A 23727-nucleotide genomic window follows, 5' to 3' on the forward strand; every position below is an offset into this window, starting at 1 on the left:
TTTATTGGTATGAATTTGTCAGTTGTATCAGGATTGTTAATTTTTGGGATTAGGGTTACAAAAGTCTTGTTTATGCCATGTGTCATTTTTCCAAAGTGGAAGAAAGCTTTGACCACTTCTACTGAATTCCCAATGACTGCTTTGTATTTTTTGAAAAAGAAAAGACATTTAGCCCATTTGAGCTAGAAACTTTAGTATCCCCCATTGATTTGACTGCATCCCATATTTCCTCAATTGTGACATATATCCTTAATTAATGAATCATTTATGAGTATCTGAAATTTTAGTATTAATTTCTTCCGATACCTGCTCACTATAATTTATTTCCTCACTTTTAAACCTTTCTTCAAACTTTTCTACAAATAATTCATTTATTTCATTTATATCCTTAATCCAGTCCCCAGTGTTATTTTTTATTTTTGAGATTTATGGAAAATTTTTGTGTTCTTGTCCCCTAATTTTAGCCAATATGTTCTTGTTTTTTGTGCCCAAAATATCTCTTCCATATGTAGAATTTTATTCAGTTGTTTTTGAAGGGTTTCTTCATGATTTATGAATTCTCTCTTTGTAGGATTATCCACTAACTTCTCTTGTAATTCTTCAGTTTCATTTAAAATCTCTTTTTTTTTCTTCCCAATATATTGTCAAATACATTTTTGTTCCATAACCTAATTTCTTTTATAGCTCTATCTTTTTCTTTTTAATTGTTGACCCTTGGATCCTATATCTCTTTGATTCCATGATCTTTCAATTATTTTTGACATATGCTTTGAGGTCCTATCTAGGATGATTTGTAAGAAAAATCAGCAAGGTAAGGAGATTTTGGGCTTTAAAGTTGCTAGGGGTGGTCCCACCATCCCACTCCTGTAGTTTGCGGATGATTGTTTAATTTTTGTAAAGCTAGCATAGATAATGTCCTAAGAATTGGAGATATTGTAGAAAAATATGCTGGAGCTTCAAGCCAAAAGCTGAATTTTAACAAGTCAACTTTATTTTTCTCAAAAAATATTCATATGAGGTTGCAAAAAGTACTTTCAAGAATACTCAAAAATTCCTACAGAAAAGAAAAAAAAAGAAAATTACTTTGGGTCTCCAATAGTTGGGGAAGAGACACAAAAGAAACCTTTAAGAAGGTTGAAGAGAATGTCATAAACAAACTTGGAAAAGAACTCTCTATCCCTAGCAGGTAGAGTCACTCTGTTGAAAACATCTATATTAATGATGCCCCAATTCATAATGAGAGTTTTCAAACTCCCTAAAATTGTGGTGGATAACTTCGAAAAAATGCAAAGAAAATTCCTTGGGAATAAAAATGAGAAAAAAATTCAATCTAGTGAACTGAGATACGATCTATAAGCACAAAAACAAGGGAGGATGCGGCCTAAGGAAACTTCAATGGCTTAATATGGTAAATCTTGCCAAATTGGGGTGGAAGATCCTTACTCAATCAGAAAACATTTGGGTGAGGATAATAAAAAATAAATATATAAAAAATGATAATTTCTAGCAAAATTATCCCAAAGAAGAACTGCTTTTGGGCATGGAGGAGCATTCTAGAGGCGAGAGATCTAAATTATATATAAAAGTGCATATGTAGAGTGAAAGTCTTTTTTTTTGGAATAAATTACCCTCTTTCTTTGTTTGAAAAAAGGGTATAAAAATCATTTTATTACAACTTTAATGCCAACCTTAATGGCTACTAAAATGCCATATTTGTCTATTAAGTCTGTTTCTAATTGTAAGGGTTGAAAATATAGTGTCAATTATTACTATCCACATCATTTAATCCCCTCTCATTAAGTCTTATATTTAAGGTATTAACTTTCATATTCTCTTATTAAATCCTATATTTAATTTATTTTTTACTAATGAGTGCTACTAATTAAATCTATGTTAATATTTTTAACAATATAAATCCATATATTTTAAAACTGACTCAAAACAAAACCATTTTTTTATCTAAGTGGTGGCTAAGCAATTAAACCATCCAATCAAATTAATCAACTTATGAAGTTATACTTAGGTAATAAAATTTTTAAAATATAAATAAATATAGAAAATTGATGTTAACATTTAATGTCATAAATAAATAATAAAAATTAATAAAATATAAACATTTAGAAATGAAAAAAATACATAAATTTTGCAAAAAAAAATTCAAGCACATGTATATTATATAATTATCATATTAAACAAAAAGTAAGCGTGACATATCAAAATTATTTTTACACAGAAATACAAAAATATTATAGAAAAAGTTGAACACATCTATAATTCTATATTTACACTAATATTAAAAATATGAATAAGACGGTGAAACTTTCTTTTGACTAAAATACTCATTTTTAAATTTAGTCCCTATTTAATTGTGAGGTTTAAATTGTAAATTGAATTACTACTTTTCACCTCATTCAATTTCTTCTATTTAAATCTTATATTTCTTTGATAAATGAATAAAAAAAAGATATACTAAAAAGATACAACATTACAAAAGAAGAATCTAGCCAAATAGGTAAGCCTGTCAATGATATTTGAAATTTCACAACTTGATCATATTATCATATATTTGGATGATGTGTTTATGCAATCAGATTTGGATTTTGCAATTTGCGTCTGTTTAATAATAAAAAATAAAAAATTTGATACATTATTACTATTATTATAATCATTTAGAATTATTACATGTAACGCACGTGCATGCTTATATCCTAAAAAGATGATTGGATGAAAATTTGGTAAATGAGAAATCTATTTGTTTTTAGAATGATATTTGGATAGAAAATTCCCCCCTATGGAATCTACCCACTTGACAAATGCAAATCTAAACCACATGATTAATGATTTTGGAAGCTATTCCCAATAATATATGGAAAAAAAAATCAAAACTATAAGATAGTATGAAACCAGACCCAAAAGACATCTTTTCCCTACAAAGTGAAGGAAGAGGATGAGGGAGGTTCAAACTACAGAAAGAAGAATGAATAATAAATGCTTTATACGTCTCCCTTATTCTAGTAAAAAAAAGGGCTTCTATGGGATAGGGGCAATTTTTTGCCTCAAATATCAATAAAAATAATACTTTTTATATAATGACTAAAATAAGATAACTTTTTTAAAAAATATCAAATAAGAGTAATAGCACTATTGCTCGTCTTCTTCCTCTACCTCTACCTCGGTATTCATGCGAACTGAAGTTGAAGAGGCTGACGTTTTCGTGTTTTAATGGGGTCGCAAGGAAAAATTAATGCTTGTAAACAACGGCTGATGCAACTCTTATTAGGAGGGATCCATGTTTCCAACTTTGTCTTTTAGCTTGTTGTATGGTTTGCAATACTTGATGTGTACCCGCATTTTTTCTTTTTTCCTGAGTGAGGACATCAATAGTTGGTTGGACTTAGCTAAAATCCACCCATTACATGTTTGCCAAATTGACAAACGGCACAATTGATGAAAAGATAAGTTGTTATGCGAAGATCGAGAGTCGAGACTTACTGGAGCTGCTGTCTCTGGCGCTAGAGGGAGTAGAGGCGGTCACTGCCAATGCAGAACTAGCAACATCTGAAGCAAAACGAGCCATCTCGGCTGACCCATCGGACAATGTGGGATTTTCCACCTTTATCCGAAATGCTATCAATGCGTCCATCTGTTTATTATTCAACATGTTCGCTTCCTTCATTACCTCCTCCACCTTATCCCTGTAGAAGATATTCACCTTGTTAAATTGTCATCGAAGTAGACGAGCAACAGTGGGAATTCGTCATCCCTCCCCTTATCCCTGTAGAAGATACCCAAGTAGAGCACTACGAATTAGATCATTAAAATTCTTCTTTGCACAGGGAATTGTTTCTTTGTTAGCGGAGGAAGACGAGCAAAAGTGTGAAATACCCTTATTTGATATTTTTTAAAAAAAGTTATTCTATTTTAGTTATTATATAAAAATTGTTATTTTTACTGATATTAAGGGCAAAAAGTTGCCCTTATCGACAAACCAAAAAAAACAGAAAATGATTGTAATCGTTTCTGGTCAAGTATCATTTTTTGGCTAATTACCTCACCATCCCGTTTGCTCCCAGGTGGCCGATGACTCAGGGGCTGAAGCGGAGTTCCCTGGCATAGTGCAACCCGACTGCTCCCGAGTTGGAAATGATCTACATCTTTGTAAACGGCGGGAACTGGTTGCTTGCAAGAACTGGGTCAAAGGACCCAGGGGTGTTTACCTGGCGGAGACACTCCGATGGCTAAGTTAGCACACAATAGTGAGCTGAAAATAATATTAGAGAATGAGAGCTAGAGAGCTAGAGAGCACCCTTTTCTTTTTCCTCTTCTCTCCTCATTTTCTCATTTTCTTCATCATCATTTTTCCTCCCTTCGCCCTTGGGGGGTGAGGTCATTATATACTGGAGTCCTCGCGGGTTTGGTGAAGCAGTTCCTGGATTCCCGCTGTGATGGGACCTATTTTCGTGTTAGGTGGGGGTAATGCCACTAATTGGTGAGGTTGTCCATTCCTGCCTGAATCGGGGAGTGGGTGAGCTAATACAGCCGTTACAAGTCATAATCCCGTGAAATGCGGGGTACGGTGGTGAGCTCCTCGGGGTTGTCATGCGGTGGTCAGTTTCTCTAGGAAGCGAGCTGCCTGTAAGTGCTGCATGGTGGCGAGCTGCATGTAAAGTGCCGGGCTACATGATGGTGAGCTGCCTGTAAGTGCTAGGCTATCTGTAAGTGCTAGGTGTCACGATATTATTGGAGGGCCAAATCCGCCCTCATCATTTAAAATGATGCAATGCAATCCGGCTGCTCCTAGTTGGAGATGACTTGGCTTCCAGTAGACGACGGAGTTGGCTAATCTGCACAGAGAGAATCAGAGAACCCAGGGGTGCTTACCCAGCAAGGTCGCTCCGATGCTTAAGTCAGTAATTTGCGAGCTGATGGTAGCTTAGAAAGCAAGAAAGCTAGTGAGCAGAGATTACGCGTACCTTTGCCCCTGGAGGGTTGGGGCCTTTATATATTGGAGTCCTCGTGGGTTTTTCGGAGTGGTTCCGGGATCCTTGCTACGATGAGCCCGTTTCCGCATTAACAGGAGATAACGCTACTAGTCGATAAGGCTTATCGCTTCCGCCCAAACCGGTCGGGGGAGATAAGGCTAGCGATTACGAGACGTGATCCCGTAAAGCATGGAATCTAGTGGCGAGATCTTCGGGGTTGTCATGCAGAGGTAGTGCCCTTTGGATCTGACCTGGTTCGAATGTCAAAGTGTCTTGGAACCGAGGTGGTCCTGATGCGATCGTTTCCCGAGGTGAACTTGTCCCGAGGTGGACTTACTCCGAGGTGGTTCGGTTATCCGAGCTCGGTCAGTTTGCAAACTTGATGTATCAGAGTGAGCTGTCATCCTATCAATTAGATCTATCCACGTGTCCCCCTATTTGGGCCAAATCTCCCTACATCAATACTAAAATATAATAAAATAATAAAAGAGATTATTAAATAATTCTGAATTCCCAAGATCCACATTATCCACGTTTAAATGGTGGTGCTCTACCGTTCTACTGACGGCTGGGCGTGGGCCTACTCAGGTAGAGTAGAACAATAAACCAAAACACAGTATAAATAGTGGAAGGAGGTAGTTTGTAGTTGGGCTTAGGCAGGTGGCATCTTGGGGCTTGGTTACCGGAACCGGGAACCCGTCCGAGACGAGACGAGACCGGTGTCGGAGCCTGCTACTGCTAGCCTGGGGTAACCGGGTAAGGCTTGGAGTTCGGATTTGTTTCTACTTTCTACCAGGCTGCAGTCGTTACAGAATATCCCTTCTCTTTCCTACAGTCACCCTTGGCCTTGAGTTGACCCTACTTCTAACTCAACCCAAATCCATTTTAAAACCAACAGGCAACAGAAACCAACCAATGGCGATGGCCCTATCCGGCTCTGCCCATCTCACGACGGGCTTTCACCACCACCTCCGGCGCGTCGAATTCCCATTCATTTCGCATCTTACTACAGCGAAAGCACCTAGGCGGATTGGACTTTCCTTCACCGTCTACGTCAGCAGCACCAAAACCATGCCAGGTGGCCAACACAGCAGCGATTCGTCGCTCGAGATAATCGGAGGGGCTCGCGACTCCCTTCTCCCCGTCTTCGAATCTTTGCAGCACCCGTACCATCCTTTCCCGTTGATTGGATGGAATCGGCACGTCGAGACAATCTTTGCTGCGTTCTTCCGTTCCCTCCCTGACGTCAGGTTCCGTCGGGAGTGTCTAAGAATGAAAGACAATGGTACTGTCGCCCTCGATTGGGTATCAGGCGATGACTGTCAGCTTCCAGCCGAATCTCCTGTTCTCATTTTACTGGTTTGTATTCATTAGTACACCATCGCAATTCGTTATGCCCTTTACTTATTTGTTCCCCTCGAGTTCCTGATCTAACTGCTTCTTGGCACTTTAATGTGTACTCTTCAGAGTTATGGACTATTTGGCATTGGTTGTTGCAGCCAGGTCTAACGGGAGGGAGCGGTGATACTTACGTTCGGCACATGCTCGTTCGAGCGAGGAATAAAGGGTGGCGTGTTGTGGTGTTTAATAGCCGTGGTTGTGGAGATAGCCCAGTCACCACACGTCAGGTATTAGGAAGTGGAAATTGTGGTGTTTGCAGATGTAATTGTTCTTCTTTTATTCTTTTATTCTTTATTCTTTTTTTTTTTCTAATGTTATGGGTACTTCAAATTTGTATTATGTTTCATTAGCGCTCAATTGAATGTAGATGCCCTAATTACTTTCAGTTTGATAATTAGAAGTCTCTCTTTTGCTGATCAAAAATGAAAAATCATAAGTCTATTTTTTTTATTAATTGTAATTATTTTAATTTTAATAATAGTTCTGACTTCCGAGCTTATTTACATTTATTGAGAGTTCAATTCAATCCTTATACACCGGTCAGTCTTTGTTTTATAGGACTGTAGGAGAATTCAATCCCTCTTATCAAAATTGCTCAAGTTGAAATTTAGTGCGAAAAAAAAAGAAAATTTCAAAACCAAACATGTCCGGACTTGAGCCTGGAGCTCCACTGGTTGACTTTGTGCACTGCATTAATGCAGTCTCAGGTTCCATTTCGGTTAACCCTCCAAAAATAACTCTTGAAAAATTATTCATTATACCCCATAGTAACAATGCTTTGTGTATCAAGTGTTTCTGCTTACAGCTTATGATTACTTAACTGGTATGCAGTTTTATTCAGCATCATTCACAGAAGATCTGCGTGAAGTGGTTAAACATGTAGGAACTCGTTACAGGAAAGCCAATTTATATGCAGCTGGTTGGTCTCTTGGAGCAAATATCCTTGTTCGATATTTGGGACAGGTAAGATCTTGCATTAATGCAGCACATCTATCAGAAGATGTTGGTTTACTTGCATCCTCCCTAGGCTTAGGGTTGCTACTATTTGGATATTTGGATGGGCACTTGGAGTTCATTTAAAGTAAATTTTGTTGGTGGCCCTCAGAGGAATATATGTCCTCTTAGCTTAATATAGACTTCCTGGCAGTTTAATATGAAACCTTGTTCCTTCCCCCCCGTTATGGTTTTTACATGAATTGCATTGAAAGTTATGAAAAGGCTTATGCTATTTTTTACATTGGTGTGTAACTAGAGTCTAATCTTATTGGCACTACATGCATTATTGGTGTAATATCATCAAATGACATAAATTTACATGGAATTTCATAGGTCTAAATAATTTTGTTTGCAAAATTTTCTGTCCTGCTGAAATTATGCAAGTAGTTACTCTCAATTCTATGGTATTGTTAACATAACAAGTTACTGAAATTCTTTTGGGAAACAGAAACCAAAAATTTTTGACAGGATATTATCATGTATTTCATAACTTGTTTCTAAAACCAAGGAGTCAAGGACTTCCCCGGAGATGTGTCAATAGCTTGAACCTAAGTTTAATAAAATGGAATTCCCTTTAAAATTTCTGTTCAGTTCTAAGCAGCTAAGTTTTATGGAGCAACACTTCTTGGCTATTGTTTTTTTTCTTTTTTTTTTTTTAATTTTCATTTTTTTTCCTTTCAGGAATTCCATACTTGTGCTTTATCTGGAGCAGTGTCCTTGTGTAATCCTTTCAATTTGGTCATTGCTGATGAGGATTTTCGCAAGGGCTTCAACATTGTTTATGACAAAGCACTAGCAAGATCTCTCCGCAAAATATTTGAGAAGTAAATCAGTGAGGATTTGATATTGTTGTAACTTGTTTCAACATATAATTGATGGGCTCTCTTTTAAATATTATCTGAAGAATGCTTTTTATTTCTGTGTCTTAGGCATTCTCTCCTTTTCGAAGATATGGGCAGTGAATATAATATCCAATTGGCTGCTAATGCTAAATCTGTCAAGGAGTTTGATGAGGGGTTAACACGAGGTTAGCATATCTGTTTCTAAGTAAATTTTATCTTGCTAAATGGCATCTCATCTAGGTTACCTTTTGCATGTTTTGCAGTTTCATTTGGTTTCATGTCAGCTGATGACTATTACTGTAATTCAAGCAGTTCAGATTCAATAAAGCATGTACAGACTCCCCTGTTATGCATCCAGGTAATCTTTATTGCATTGGTATATAATAGATATCTAAAATACAAATACTTTCTTATGAATATATTCACGCTTCTCCATTTTCCCTAATTTTGAGAATTTATTAATATTGTTAGTGTTGTTACTTTTGTTGTTATTAGGAAAAAAACGTTTGCTAATTGGGGCAAAGTAGGGAGTGTCACTACCTTGCTACTTAGAAGACAATACAGACCATCCATCAGATAGGGGACCCTTTGGATTGGGCATGTAGTCACTCCATCAGTACACTATCCATCAGATAGTGTTGTTGCTTTTGATGTTTTACTTTTTATTTTAATCATGACCCAAGGTCTTATCTTGTTGAAGCAGCAAGGGTGTTGAATCTAGACATTGCCAAATGAAATGAGTATGGGAAAAGGAACATATGGTACCCTTTTGGGATGCAAACTAGATTGACACTTGGAAGTTTCTTGGGTTGTTTAGCCTTTATTACTAATAGCTCAACTAGTAGAGTCACTCCTTTATTTATTATTTCAGGTGGGTTGGGATTATTTTGGAGGTAGATTGTTGATTTCAATTCTTCTAAGTTATATGTTTCTTTTCTGTTGTACCTATTTCCAGTTTTATTGGCATAAATAATCCTTCATGCACAACCTGTCTCATACCCTGCATGAGTTGCCATGAATTGCCTAGCCAAAGATTGTTGTTGAAAGCCTTATAAAACCAACACTTCGTGGACCTCTCTATTATAACTTGATGCTATATATCCAAATGATAGTAGTTTTGGTGAAGGGCTAGAATTAGAAAAAAGAGAAAAAGAAGATATTTGCAATTTAGATCACTTCTTGGGAGTATGGATGATTTTTCCTTGTCATGGGAATCACTGGCCCTCACTGGGTCTCATTTTACCAATTTTCATTCATTATATTAGTAAACTTATGGAATTAAATTTAAGAATTATAGAGAAGCAGCATAACCGCCAAATTTTTATCGTAGTAAACCATAAAAGCCTGCAATCTTTAAATAACTTTTGGAAGTTCTTGGCAACAAAAGGACATGCATAGACCATTCCTTCCCATTAATTTCCACTTTCCTGTACCAGTTGGAGTGGAGCTTTTCCTTGTTCTACTTGCCATTATATATCACCCTGAGGGTTAGTTCTCCCAATGTTTTGAAACACACCAAACTGGATGATTGAACCAATACTAGTGGGCTTTCCACTTCTTGAATATGAAATGATTAGGCTATAAAAAACTGTGGTTGAACTATGAGTTGAACCTTTTTTACCTAGTTCCCTATGTTTTCCTATGTATCTTATTTGTTGATTCTTTTTTTGATTTGTTTATGATTTCATAGTTAACAAGTTGAATCACCATTGGAAACAAAATCTTGGGGCCTTAGTAGTTCAATGGCCAGTCTGGTTTTCAAAACATTGAATTATCCAAATTACCAGTGTTGTTTTTCTGACCAATTTCACTTGTGATCTTGTAAGCATGATTGTCAAGAGGGCACCTAGTTCTTGGCTGGGCGCCTCACCTGAATGCCATGGATTATATGAAAAAGTCAATCATCTAGATGACTAGGCACCCACCTAGGCAAGAAAAAAAAATTACGAGATGAGTGCCTTATTGTAATATTATTGCTATGGCTACATCTTATGACTGTGTGTGTTAATACATCCTATGATATATTATGAATATTACTTATAATTTAAGGGTTTTACCATTAAAACATAAAAGATCCAAGGTTTTTAAGAAGAGGTCAAAGTGGGTTTTTTAATACTCTTATGTTAAATAGAACAAGTTTCTTTTTTTTTTTTTCCTTCTTTATTGCTTCACCTTCAATTTTTCCTTCTATTACTGGGCTACTAGGTGACTAGGCACTCCATTGTTGCCTAGAATTGCCTAGGCACCTTGACAACCATGTTGATAAGTTGTATCGAGTCTATAGATATTGTTTCCAGATATGTGGAAGTATTATTTAAAAGAAGAAAAAATTACCCAGGGATACCTGATTTCAAAGTTCATTGCGCTACCTCAAAGTTTCAAAATGATCATGACCATGTTGATAAGTTGTATTCAGTCTGTAGATATCCATTGTTTCTAGATATTTGGCAGTATTATTTAAAAGAAGGGAACATTACCAAGGGATGCCTGGTTTCAATGTTCCATTATGCTGCCTCAAAGTTTCAAAATGATCATGACCATTGTCCATTTTGAATTTCAAATCAAAACATGACAAAGTACCCTTGTTTTCCTTTGTCACATTGGCAATACTGATTTAAGAACAATCAATTTATTGATTATTTTCTTAAATAACAAGGATAACCCTCTTTTAGTATAGAAGTTATTAAATGTGATCACTTATACTACAAAATTTCCATCTTTTTAAATTTTTTACTTAACTTCTTCCCCATTCATGAGAAGGCTACTGATTTCCTCACCTAGGTTTTCCATTTGGATTATAATGTGCATAGATACTTCGTTAGACCAACCGAGTAGCTCCACCTAGAAACAACTAAGATGTATGCTTCCTACATGAGACCAATAAAGCTTCTAGGAGATTTAAGGAGGAGATTAGTTTGAGGCAAAACTCAAAGGTAAAATGGATTCAAGAGGGTGATAGGAACACAAGATTTTTTCATATTATGGCCAATGTTAGAAGAAGGGAAGAATTTTATTTCCAAGTTGGAGATAGGAGGTGAAGTCATTACTCAACTGGGAAAGATTACACAGGCCTTTGTGATTGGAATTCTGTGGACTGATGGTTTGTATTGGCCTAGTTTAATGAGAGACCAGAGGGTTTGGTTGGAAAGACCTTTTGAGGAGGAGGAGGTTAGGAAGGTAGTGTTTACCATGGATAAAGCCAAATCTCTAGGGCGAGATGGTTACCATGGCTTTTTACCAAGACTTTTGGGATGTCTTGAAAGATGACTTGTTGGCAGTCTTTAGTAAACTCTTTGAAAGGAGTGTAATTAATCCAGGATTGAGCTCCACCTTCATTGCCCTGATCCCTAAAAAGAGTGGAGCTGACTATCCCAAAGACTTCAAACCTATTAGCTCCCCTCTTTGGTGACTTCCAATCAAGGGGCTTTTGTGAAGTTGGCAAATCGCGAATCAGATCCTAATTGGCTAATTGCTAAAGAATGTATTGAGGATTTTAAGTGAATCAAATATAATATGCAAATTAGACTTGGAAAAAACCTACGATTTGGTTGATTGGACTTTTGTAATTGTGGCCTTGCGACATTGTGGGTTTGGAGAGAGATGGTGCAAATAGATATGGGGGTGTCTGAATACTTGTCATATTTAGTCTTAGTTAATGGTACAATGGTTGATTTCTTTCCAGCCAAACGAGGAATTAGACAAGGAGATCCCCTTTTTCCACTTTTTTTTTTTCACACTTATAGTAGATGTTTTGAGTAGAATTATTTTGAGGGTAGATTTGAGAGGGTTAGTACCAGGGTGGAGAGTGGGGAGAGAAGGGTTCCTATTATCCATTTACAATTTGTAGATGATACAATATTGTTTTGTGAAGGAGGTGATTTGGATTGGATTAATAATCTATAGCTTTCGGTGCAACTTTTTGAAAGAATGTCAAATTTAAAAATAAATTTTGAAAAAACTGTTTAGTTGAAGGAGAACGAGTGGTATTTCTTCAGCCATAAGGATAAGAAATATCCAATGGGGACCAAGACTAACAGGGCCACCATGGTCGGGTTTTGGAAGGTTGCCGGGAGAGACAAGGTAGTCTACGACAAGATGTGACATATTGGCATGAGGAAAACCCTAGTCTTTTGTAATCAAAATGGAGCAAGGGGGATTTGACAAAGTTTGCAGATATTTTAGATTGCAGTGTTGTGTCTTAGCCTTTAACCTCTCGGTTTACCACTAGGAGCAAACCCAAAGGAAGTAGGTTTTTGGAACCCAGTAATAGAGAAATTTTCTAGGAAGCTAGCTACCTGGAAGAAAGGATATTTCTCTCTTGGTGGTTGGATTACCTTGATCAGATCAACATTGGCTAACTTACCTGTTTATTACGTGTTAGTCTTTAAGATTCTAGCAACTGTTTGTAAGAAGATAGAGATTTCCTGAGGGAGACAGGGGAGGAAAAGAGAGATCGTAGGATAAGTTGGGAGGTAGTGTGTAAGGATAAAAAAGCAGGGGGATTGGGTTTAGGGAATGTATAGAGAAGGAACATAGCATTGTTAGGGAAGTGGCTTGGGAGATTGCCCCAAGATAGGGATAAGCTGTGGACCAAGGCAATAGTTAGCATTCATGGGCTCTTGGACAATGGATGGGATGCCAGTGTACTGTTTAGGGCAAATAGAACCTCTTCTTGGAAGGTTATCAATGCAATTTTACCTTTGTTTCTTCCTTTCATTAGGTATAATCTTTGTAATGGTAATACCATCAAATTCTGGGAAAATATCTGGTTGGAGGCCACCCCTCTAAAGGACCAATTTCTCTCTTTTTACGTTATCAAACCTTAGAAATAAGTCAATAACCCAATTTCCAAATTCCTTGTTTAATCTTCATCTTCAAACAATGGGGTCAGTTGGGACTAGGGTTTCCAGAGGGGTACCAGAGATTCAGAAATCCAGTGTGTGCTTAACCTTTTACAATTGTTGGAGGGAGTATTCCTTGAACCGTCTAGATTTGATAGCCGAATTTGGAATTGTACCTCTTTTTGGTTCTTTCTCTTGTGCATCCTTTTTGCTGCTTTTTGTTGGGAAGTTGCACATGGAAAGATTTATACCCTTGATTTGCTTCAAAGAAAGCGGCCAAGTTGGTGTTTATCCCCTTAGTGGTGTGTGTTATGCAAGGTTGATGGTGAGGTTAGTGGTGTGGACCTTATATTAATACAGTCATACTTTACCTTCTCTCAAAAAAAAAAAAAAAAAAAAAGAGGTTAGTGGTGTGGACCTCCGATGGATGTGCAAAGCGTGTTTGCTACAACTACCTTTGGTTGGCCAAAGAAGAGAGGGAGGTTAATGTGGAGATGTATAAGGGCTGTTATTCTTTGGACAGCTTGGGAGGAGAGAAACAAAAGGATATTCTCAGTAAAAGAAAGAAGCAGAGATGGCATTGAAATGATAAAGATAAGAATGGTGCATTGGCTGAAGTCTTTGGAAAGTTTCTCTTGTGTTTAAGCAACTGATCTACTAAGGAACTAGAAGGAAGTGGCAGACTCTTCTGCTTATAACCGGATAGATAGTTTGTTAAGCTTAATTTTGATGGTAGTAGCTTGGAAAACCTAGGATGTTCAGGTATAGGAGGTGTATTTAGAGATGAGGAGGCTAAAATCATTGCTTTGTATTCCGGGCCAGTTGGGGAGGGAGATTCATTGAGAGCAGAGGTGCTGGCTGTGGTATAAGGCATAATAAAGGCAAGGATGATGGGCATTAATAAATTATTTGTGGAGGGAGACTCAAAAAGCTGGTTACAAGAAGAGAATGTGGCTCTTCAACAATGAAAGGAAAAGAATTAGGTGACTAACCAGAGACATGGAAGTAAGATTTGGATGGGTTAAGACTTAAAGGAGATGCTAATTCTGTAGCTGATACCTTAGCTAAACATGGGGTGGGGAGAGATACTCTACTTTGGCACAATTGTCAGGGAGTTGGGATTGGTTGGGGAGAGAGAAGAGGTTTTATCTCTCACAGTCTTTGTTCCGTACCTCCATGTACTGTACTTATTACTTATTGCCTTAATTAATGAAATCTTTGAGTTATTGATAAAAAAGAATTCTGTGCCTCTCCCTTCAACACCCTGTGCACAAGTAACAACAGTAATGTACCTTAGAAAGGGATGAAAAGGATGAATCTCTCTCTCTCTCTCTCTATATATATATATATATATTGTGACATACTGAACCATAGAAGGGGATAGAATATTAGTTACTAAATTAATGAACACTTAATGCACCTTATTTCAAATTCCATAGGCCCAAATATTTGAGGATGAGAGGTATCCATTTCAATCAAGTAATTGAAAATAAAAAACAGAACACCTACCAATTGTTGGTCCACCAGCTTTTATGGTGGAATCATAACAAACCATGTGATAGAGTGGGGAACTTGTTACTTGTGGCAGTGTCTATGCTAATGGTTGTATTAGAATTATTAACTCATGCACTAGATATCTCTATCTACTTCGTTAAATCTACCAATTTCTCCTAAAGGGTGGCTCATGATTTTATGGGGATTGAGTTCAGCAACCCTACCCAATTTGAATAATTGGCAATTAGCTGCATTGTTCAAGTACAGCAATCCATTGGATGGTTATGATCTTAGGCGAATATGATGTGACATTGGGCCAGATAATGCTGTATATGCACTTTGCAAATAGACAAATATTTAGGCCTTTGCTGATTGAGCCAGATAGTGCATGCAAACTATTTGCATTTAGCAAAATGCACAACTAAGCATCATGGTTTAGTTGCAGTAGATGCAAATCAGTCCTCAAATATTAGGTGTAAATTTGAAGATTAGAAGAAAAATGAAGAAGAGAAGTAAGAGCAGCAATACAAGAGAAGAAGATGGCGAAAAGAGAAGGAAGAAGAAGAAGAAATTGAATCATCTCTCCTTTCTCCTCTAACCCTTTTTTTATTAAGAATTAAAGTTAGAGTAATGACAAGTATGACCTTAAGTGGGCAGCCAGCTAGGCAGTAACATAAAGAGATTAAACAAAAAGAAATAACAGGCCCATTAAGAGAGGCCCATTAGTCAACAATAAAAGAAAAGATATTACAAGAGAAGATACTAGGGTCCATTCGGCCCAGCCTCTTTACACTCCCCCTCAAGCTGAGCATAGATGTCAATCATGCCCAACTTGCTTATATAGTGTGTCATTTTCCCTCTTGGAACTCCCTTGGTCAAGATATCAGCCAATTGCTCGTCTGATGTGATGAATGGCAAACAAACTTCCCCTGAGGAAACTCTTTCCCTTATAAAATGTCTATCAATCTCAATGTGCTTAGTTTTGTCATGTTGAACAGGATTATGTACAATGTTGATAGCTGCTTGGTTGTCACAGTAGAGCATCATTGGCTTCTCGTAGTCAACCCCTAATTCTTCTAGAAGGGATCGTAGCCACAGTAATTCTGACACACCATGTGCCATTGCCCTGTATTCTGCTTAAGCTGAGGATCTAGCAACTATAGACTTTTCTTACTCCTCCATGACACAATGTTCCTAGCGACCAGAGCAATTACCTGAGGTGGATCTCCTATCATCAATACATCTTGCCCAATCAGCATCAGTGAAAGCTTCCAGCTTCATGTGTCCATGTTTAGAAAATAGAATGCCTTTCCCTGGATTACCTTTCAAGTAATACAGAACCCTTTCTGTAGCAACTAAATGAGTATCTCTGGGAGAATGCATAAATTGACTAATAACACTTATTGCATAGGAAATATCTGGCCGAGTCATGCAAAGATATAACAACTTCCCAAGCAGTCTCTGAAACACCCCCTTATCAGATAAAAGCTCACCATCTGTAGCAGAAAGCTTATGATTAGGATCAATAGGAGTGGAGATTGGTTTAGCTCCAAGTTTACCAGTCACAGCAAGGAGGTCAAGGACATATTTACGCTGAGAAATGAAGATACCATCCTTAGATCTAGCAACTTCAATGCCCAAAAAATACCGAAGATCTCCCAAATCCTTGATCTCAAATTCAGAGTTGAGAAATCCTTTTAGTTTACTGATCTCTTCAGTGTCATTACCCATGACCACAATATTGTCAACATAAACTATCAAGAAGGTCACCAGAGAGCCATTTCTCTTCAAGAACAGAGTATGATCAGATTGAGTTTGTGTGTAGCCAAAGGAGACAAGAGCAGCCCTAAACCTTTCAAACCAAGCCCGAGGAGACTGTTTGAGACCATAAATAGATTTTTGCAGTTTACACACTTTGCCTTGCATTTCCTTCCCATACACCCCTGGAGGCAGACATATAGACCTCTTCATGCAGGTCTCCATTCAAGAGGGCATTTTTAACATCAAATTGGTATAGGGGCCAGTCAAAAGTAGCGGCTAGAGATAACAAAACCCTGACTGAGGTCTTCTTAGCTACAGGAGCAAATGTCTCAAGATAGTCAATACCATACATTTGAGTGTAGCCCTTAGCAACCAACCTAGCCTTGAACCTCTCAATAGAGCCATCAGAGTGATATTTAATGGTAAACACCCATTTACAACCCACTGGTTCCTTCCCTTCAGGCAAGTCAACAATATCCTAGGTATGGTTCTTATGCAATGCATCCAGTTCAGCCATCATAGCATCCCTCCATTCAGCTTGAGATAAGGCTTCCGGTACGGACCTGGGTATCACATGGGAAGAAACAGATGCAAGAAAAGAGTAGTAGGAAGGAGAGAGAAGGCTATAAGACAGGTGTTTGGAGATACAATGGGCTGTACACTTCCGCTTGCCCTTGCGGAGAGCAATAGGAAGGTCAAGGTCTGGGAAAGCTATAGATGGGTTAGAAGAAGGCTGACCTGTTACCTCAGGAATGATGGGAGGAGCAAGAGACTCTTCTGAAGGAGTGGAAACAACCTGCCCATGTCTGAATCTCTGCCTTTAGTACCACCTTTGGAAAACAGGAGGAGGAGGAATTATAGGAGAATGAGGTGGAGGAGGAGGAGTAATAGGAATATCGGAGGTAGGTCCAGTGGTAGAAGTGGAGACCTCATGATAGGACTCAAGAGGAATGGGAAGAGGAACAACTGGAGACATAGTAAAGGGCTCTTCAGATTTCTCCCCCTCAGGAGGAATGCTAAAGAAAGGAGTCAACTCAGCAAAGGTGACATCCCGAGATACAAAACGGGTGCCACGAACTGGATCAAAGCAACAATATCCCTTCTGTGTGGAAGCATATCCCAGAAAAACACATTTATGAGCCTTAGGTTCAAACTTGTGCCTTTGATGACTGTGAATATGCACATAGCAAGTGCACCCAAAAACACGGAGAGGAAGAGAAAAGATATCCTCATCCGGGAAGAGAAGGCTAAAGGGGGTTTTAAAGTCAAGGACCCGAGAGGGCATACGGTTGATAAAAAAAGTAGCAGTAAGAAGAACATCTCCCCAAAATTTTATAGGAACATGGGATGCAAACAAGAGGGATCCAGCAACTTCAACCACATGTCTGTTCTTCCTTTCCGCCACCCCGTTTTGTTGTGGAGTGTAGGAACAAGAACTTTGATGAATAACCCCAAAAGTTTCAAGATAGGTGGAGAGGGTTCTCTCAAAATACTCCTTAGCATTATCAGAACGAAATATTTTGATACGAGTGTTAAACTGGGTGAGGATGAGTTCATGAAATTTTTGCACAATAGCTGGTACTTCATCCCTGGATTTCATGAGATAAATCCAAGTGTAACGCGAATAGTCATCAATAAAAAGGATAAAGTACCTGTAAGCCCTCATAGTTAGCAAATGATATGACCCCCACACGTCAGAGTGAACAATATGGAAAGGAGAAAGAGATCTTTTATTGCTTACTGAATAGGAATGTCTACAATGCTTTGCCAGTTCACACGACTTACAATGAAGACTCGATAAAGACATTCCCTTAAACATATCTGGAAACAAATGACTCAATGCAGAAAATGACAAATGACCAAATCGAAAGTGACATAACAAAATTTTGTTAACAGACTCTGACAAAACTGACTCTAAGGCAACTCCATGAGGTGGTCCCAAAGCTCGATCCGGTGTGCTAAAGTATATTCCGTTCGCCTCATGGCCACTCCCAATCATCCTCTGAGATTGCAGGTCCTGAAAAACACAATGAGTGGGAAAGAAGGTTATGCTGCAAGTCATGGATTTAGTTAAGCTGCTAACAGATAAAAGGTTTGTGTTAAGTTTAGGGACATGAAGGACAAAGGATAAATAAAGGGTGTCAGAGTTCTATATATCTCCTTTACCAGAGATGGGAGCAAGAGACCCATTAGCAAGGGATATTTCCTCTTTGCCAGAGAGAAGGTGGTATGAGTAGAAGAGATTAGGCAGGCTAGTCATATGGTCTGATGCACCGGAATCAATAATCCAAGGGATTTTATGATTACCTGAAACTGAAAAATGATTTGCAGAAGCACGGATACCTGAGTGAGCAAATGCTGATGAAGATGATGTGTTGTTGGAAGGGTGAGATGAAGAAACCGTAGCTTCCAAGTGATTTAGGAGCCTCCCATACTTTTCGAAATCCGCCTTCATTGTTGCCAACTGCTCAATGGTTGATTTCTCTTCACTCTCCTTATTTCCTCCTTCAGGTACTGTAGCAACATTAGTTGTCTTAGGCTTTCCTACCTGACTGCCCTTCTTAGAGCTGTTGTTATTCTTAAACCTATCAGGGAGAAGCTCAGGATGAAGCTTCCAGCAAGTGTCCTTTGTATGCCTCGGTTTCTTGCAATATTCACATATTTGCTCCTTTTTCTTAGTAGGACCATTTGGCTTTATTCCAGCATGTGCAAAGTGTTCTGTAGGTGGACCCTGCAACTGAACCTGCCGCCTACTCTCCTCACTACTTATCATAGCATATGCCTGTGAAAGAGTAACCTCATCTCTGGCTAGGATGTTTTGCCTAATGATGTCAAACTCAGGGTTGAGTCCAGTGAGAAATTCAGACACCCTATTTCTCTCCACCAACTTCCTATACATTTCAGCATCATTCTTACTCTCCCATACAACTGTCTCCATAACATCAATTTCTTTCCATAGCGATTTCAGTATAGAGTAGTAGATTGCTACACTCTTCTCCCCCTGTCTTAGGTTCTTCACATCACTTTTCAACTTATATACTCTTGCTACATTCAATTTCTGTGAATAGGTCTCAGTAACACTATCCCATATCTCCTTAGCCGAAGACATCCAGAGATAGTGCTGACTTATATGAGGTTGCATAGTTCTCTTGCATCCATTTTTCAAATTCAGGGTCTGTCTCTTTGGGTTTCACTTTACTACCTATGAGATACCCGAGTTTTTCTCTACTACAGACAAATTCTTATAGACTGTGCCCAAGCAAGATAATTTGTCCCATCTTGCTTGATTGTGGTTACACCAGTCAAAACGGAATCTACCGAGCCAAGGCATGATACCGGCACTTGCTTGAACTCACTTTCGTATGGCTTCATTAATCAAACGAAAATAAAAGAACCAGAAATTTTGTTTGTATAAACTTACTTGAAGTCAAACCAGAACTCAGATCTTGAAAACTAGGGTTTTACTTCGTCCAGCTGTTGGGGAGGAAGAGAGAAGATGCAGCCGCTCCTACCAGACCTTCCCAATCTCTTCCAAACCTGAACCGCCCTCTTTTAGGAGTCACAAGACACCTCCCAAGCACAGAGCGCCACACCCAAGCTTCACCTTTACCTGTACCTTCGAAAATCTCTAATCGGCTATGGTTTTGGGCAGCAATAGAACAACAACGCTTCTTGGCAATATCCAGCCAGATTTAAACGCTCCAAACCCTTTACCAACTAGGCCAGAGATCCTCTGTACTATAGAGTACCTATCTCTCCATACACTCTCTTAACCTAAGGGTGTATGGGAAAAGAAGAAAAGAAAAAAAAGGAAGAAATAGACCTGCTCTGATACCAAGATGCAAATCAGTCCTCAAATATTAGGTGTAAATTTGAAGATTAGAAGAAAAAGGAAGAAGAGAAGTAAGAGCAGCAATACAAGAGAAGAAGATGGCGAAAAGAGAAGGAAGAAGAAGAAGAAATCGAATCATCTCTCCTTTCTCCTCTAACCCTTTTCTTATTAAGAATTAAAGTTAGAGTAATGACAAGTATGCCCTTAAGTGGGCGGCCAGCTAGGCAGTAACATAAAGAGATTAAACAAAAAGAAATAACAGGCCCATTAGCCAACAATAAAAGAAAAGATATTACAAGAGAAGATACTAGGGCCCATTCGGCCCAGTCTCTTTATAGCAGTGTCACTTGATAACTTCCATGTTTAGAAAAGGTTATGTGGCAGCCCCCGGTACTTTTCCCAAAAAATAGACATGTTATAGATAATATTTAGATATTGACATCCATATCCACTATGAGGCTTTTAAAAGGAGGAAAGGAAAAGAATGTTGTTAGGTAAGATTAATTATTGTCATTACATAAATTTTGATTTCATGCACTTGCATGATTTGTAGGCTGCTAATGATCCAATTGCACCATCTCGTGGAATTCCTCGTGAAGATATCAAGGTATGTATGGTGTTGGTAAAGCCAGTCTACTCTTTTTCTTTTATTCTGGCTCACCAAAATGTTATTGTTTTATCGACTTCATATGCAATCTCAGTATGGTACTCCTTTGCTTTTTCATGGTTGATCATTACTCTATAGTTTCAACAAGGTAATTACTAATTAGTCTTACAGTCAGGTATTACCCTACTTTTCTTACCAAAATGTTGTGCCAGCATTTATTTATAGATATATAATGGCATGCCATATTGCAAACTTGGTCATCCATTCTGTCTTGGTTTTGTTAGCCTTTTTCTCATGTTCCTACTTGATTAATGGGTTACATTTCTCCCATCCTTGTACTTATTGATGGGTTTATCTCATTACCCTACTTTTCTTACCAAACTTGGTCATCCATTCTGCCATATTGCATGGTTGCACATGCTGCGTGGCTGCAAACAGTGTCTGATTGTCCAAATTCGAATTTGGTCCCATTAAGGGTGATCTGAATTCGATCTGTTTATAATTGAATAAAATATGGATCCACCCCCATCTGATCCTAAAAATCCAATTATACACACACACAATAAATACTTTTCAAATTCATTCTGTTCATGAAATATAATATCATAGTCATATTTAGTACATTTTATTATTAACATATAACATTTTGATAATTTTTAGTTTAATTTACTTATACTATTCAATATCCTATCACAATCCGAATTTGATTTTAATCTGATATAAATTTGATGGATAAGATGCTTTTCGAATTCAAATATATATTAATCAAATTTAGATCTACTTCATTAATGGGTTACATTTCTTCCATCCTTGTACTTATTGATGGGTTTATCTCATTGATGAGTCAGTATTGATGCTTGGTAGTGTGCATGGTTGCACATGCTGCGTATGGCTGCAAACAGTGTCTGATTGTCCAAATTCGAATTCGGTCCCATTAAGGGTGATCTGAATTCAATCTGTTTATAATTGAATAAACAATGGATCCACCCCCATCTGATCCTAAAAATCCAATTATACACACACACACACACAATAAATCCTTTTCAAATTCATTCTGTTCATGAAATATAATATCATAGTCATATTTAGTACATTTTATTATTAACATATAACATTTCGATAATTTTTAGTTTAATTTACTTATACTATTCAATATCCGATCACAATCCGAATTTGATTTTAATCTGATATAAATTTGATGGATAAGATACTTTTTGAATTCAAATATATATTAATCAAATTTAGATCTACCTATATCTGTTTTGATTCGATCCATTTGCAGCCCTGCATTGGTGTTTCTATGTGCCACTGGTTGTGCATGCAGAAGCATCAAGGGAATGCTAATCCTACTCTCTTAAGTAGAATTGGTGATTTATTCTCATTCTTGTTTTGAACCCTGGTCACTCAGGTTGCAATGGAGCAACCCAACTGTTGCGCCAAGGCTGTTTTAGTAAGTAGACTTCTTAATGGATCCATAAAAAGAGCAAGGGCAAGACCAGATCTCTAATTCTACACATCATAGTAGGATTAGCATAATTCTTTCTACTATCTCCATCCTTACAATTCCTATACATTTCATTTTCTTTTCCCAGTTTCCATCACCATGGTAAAGATTTTCTTGCTCCAGATTCTCTTCAATATGAATGTTGACTTATTCCTTGTATGTTGCTGTAATGGTCCTTAAAGTTGACGTTTCCCATTATAACTCTTCTAGTTTATATTTTCTATCAATTTTTTGAGACACAAAAACAATGTATTTCAAAGTATCTAGGAAAGGGAATAAGTAACCCCAAGAGAGTCCTCTGTTATATCAACTGACCAAGGAACCCATAAGAACAAGAGTGACCTGCTCCAGTGGTCCATGAAAAACTCATGTCCACTCTATCGTTATCATCCCTCCAAAAATCTCCAGTACCAGTACCCTGATCACCAACATAGCATCTCAATATTTCACAATGCTCTCTGGTGGGGGAATCACCCCATCTGATTAGAAGCAGATCTAGATTAGGGTTTTCTAACACAACTCCACATCAATATATCTGGATTAATCCCTTAGAATGACATGAATGTTGTAACAAATGCTCAAGACCATTGTATAAATTGGTTCCCAAGGATGGAAATTAACCAACCCCCCCAGAACAGTTAAAAAAAAATAAAAAAATGAAGTGCCCAACGATATCCAAGAAATTTCCAATAAGCCAATGGGTATCGTAAGTAATGTCTTAAAATGCTGAAATGAGATATTGCTGTTGCTTTGCATGTTATAATCTCTGTTAACTCCCCTGTCTCTCAATTTATCTGTAAGTGGTGTACCAACAACAATATTCATTTTTGTCAGGAAAACCCAAATTGTTTGTTGATAGTTACCCCCAAAGGTGGTCATCTTGGGTGGGTAGCAGGGGCTGAAGCTCCGCTAGGAGCTCCTTGGACTGATCCTGTAGTAATGGAATTTCTAGAGCATCTCGAGAGAGGACGAACTGATGCCTTTCCATCTTGTAATAAATCAAATGTTGTGCAACATTCTTCAGAGGAATTGCAGATACTAGAAGTGTAGCATGGAAATCAGCTATTATTATCATTTCTGTTGTAATGTTTATTGTTTATTTATATTTCCAAATATATTCACGTAAGACAAAAACAAGCTCTGCTGGGGATAACCATGCAAAATTGGCTATGCAATTGTAATCAGAATTTTATAGATGATGAGAAGCTAAAAGATGCTTTAACACCTTAAAGATCTTATAGATAAAACTTGCTAGTTGGATGACCGTCCTGATTCTCATGCAAACATGAGATTACTACGTTGTAAGAATCCAAACATGAGACTACGCACTTTTAAGTAATGAACTTTCAACGATCGGGTAGTGCCCATGTAATATCCTTACCCTCTCATGTGCATGCATTTTCATTAGGCTGTGTTTGGATTGCAGGAGCAGTAGGGGTGCTCAACGTGGGGTGATTTTCTGGACCG

At 37.8% G+C, this 23727-nt stretch overlaps 1 protein-coding gene across 2 annotated transcripts; it reads left to right on the top strand.

Moving 5' to 3' along the window:
* Window positions 1–5618: 5618 nt before the first annotated feature.
* LOC104604684 (esterase/lipase/thioesterase family protein) lies at window positions 5619–23491 on the top strand. 2 transcript variants are annotated; one of them, XM_010269147.3, is made up of 8 exons: window positions 5619–6341; window positions 6482–6610; window positions 7215–7346; window positions 8061–8203; window positions 8309–8406; window positions 8485–8579; window positions 20703–20756; window positions 23095–23491. In XM_010269147.3, exons 1-8 carry the CDS (start codon window positions 5898–5900, stop codon window positions 23308–23310), a joined length of 1311 nt encoding a protein of 436 aa, XP_010267449.1. In that variant the 5' UTR covers window positions 5619–5897; the 3' UTR covers window positions 23311–23491. The 2 variants fall into 2 exon arrangements, with proteins under 2 accessions (XP_010267449.1, XP_010267450.1); XM_010269148.3 differs by lacking the exon at window positions 20703–20756.
* Window positions 23492–23727: the final 236 nt, after the last annotated feature.

This window comes from Nelumbo nucifera, chromosome 1, assembly GCF_055504915.1.
Source record: "Nelumbo nucifera cultivar China Antique chromosome 1, China Antique-T2T, whole genome shotgun sequence".
NCBI lineage: Eukaryota > Viridiplantae > Streptophyta > Magnoliopsida > Proteales > Nelumbonaceae > Nelumbo > Nelumbo nucifera.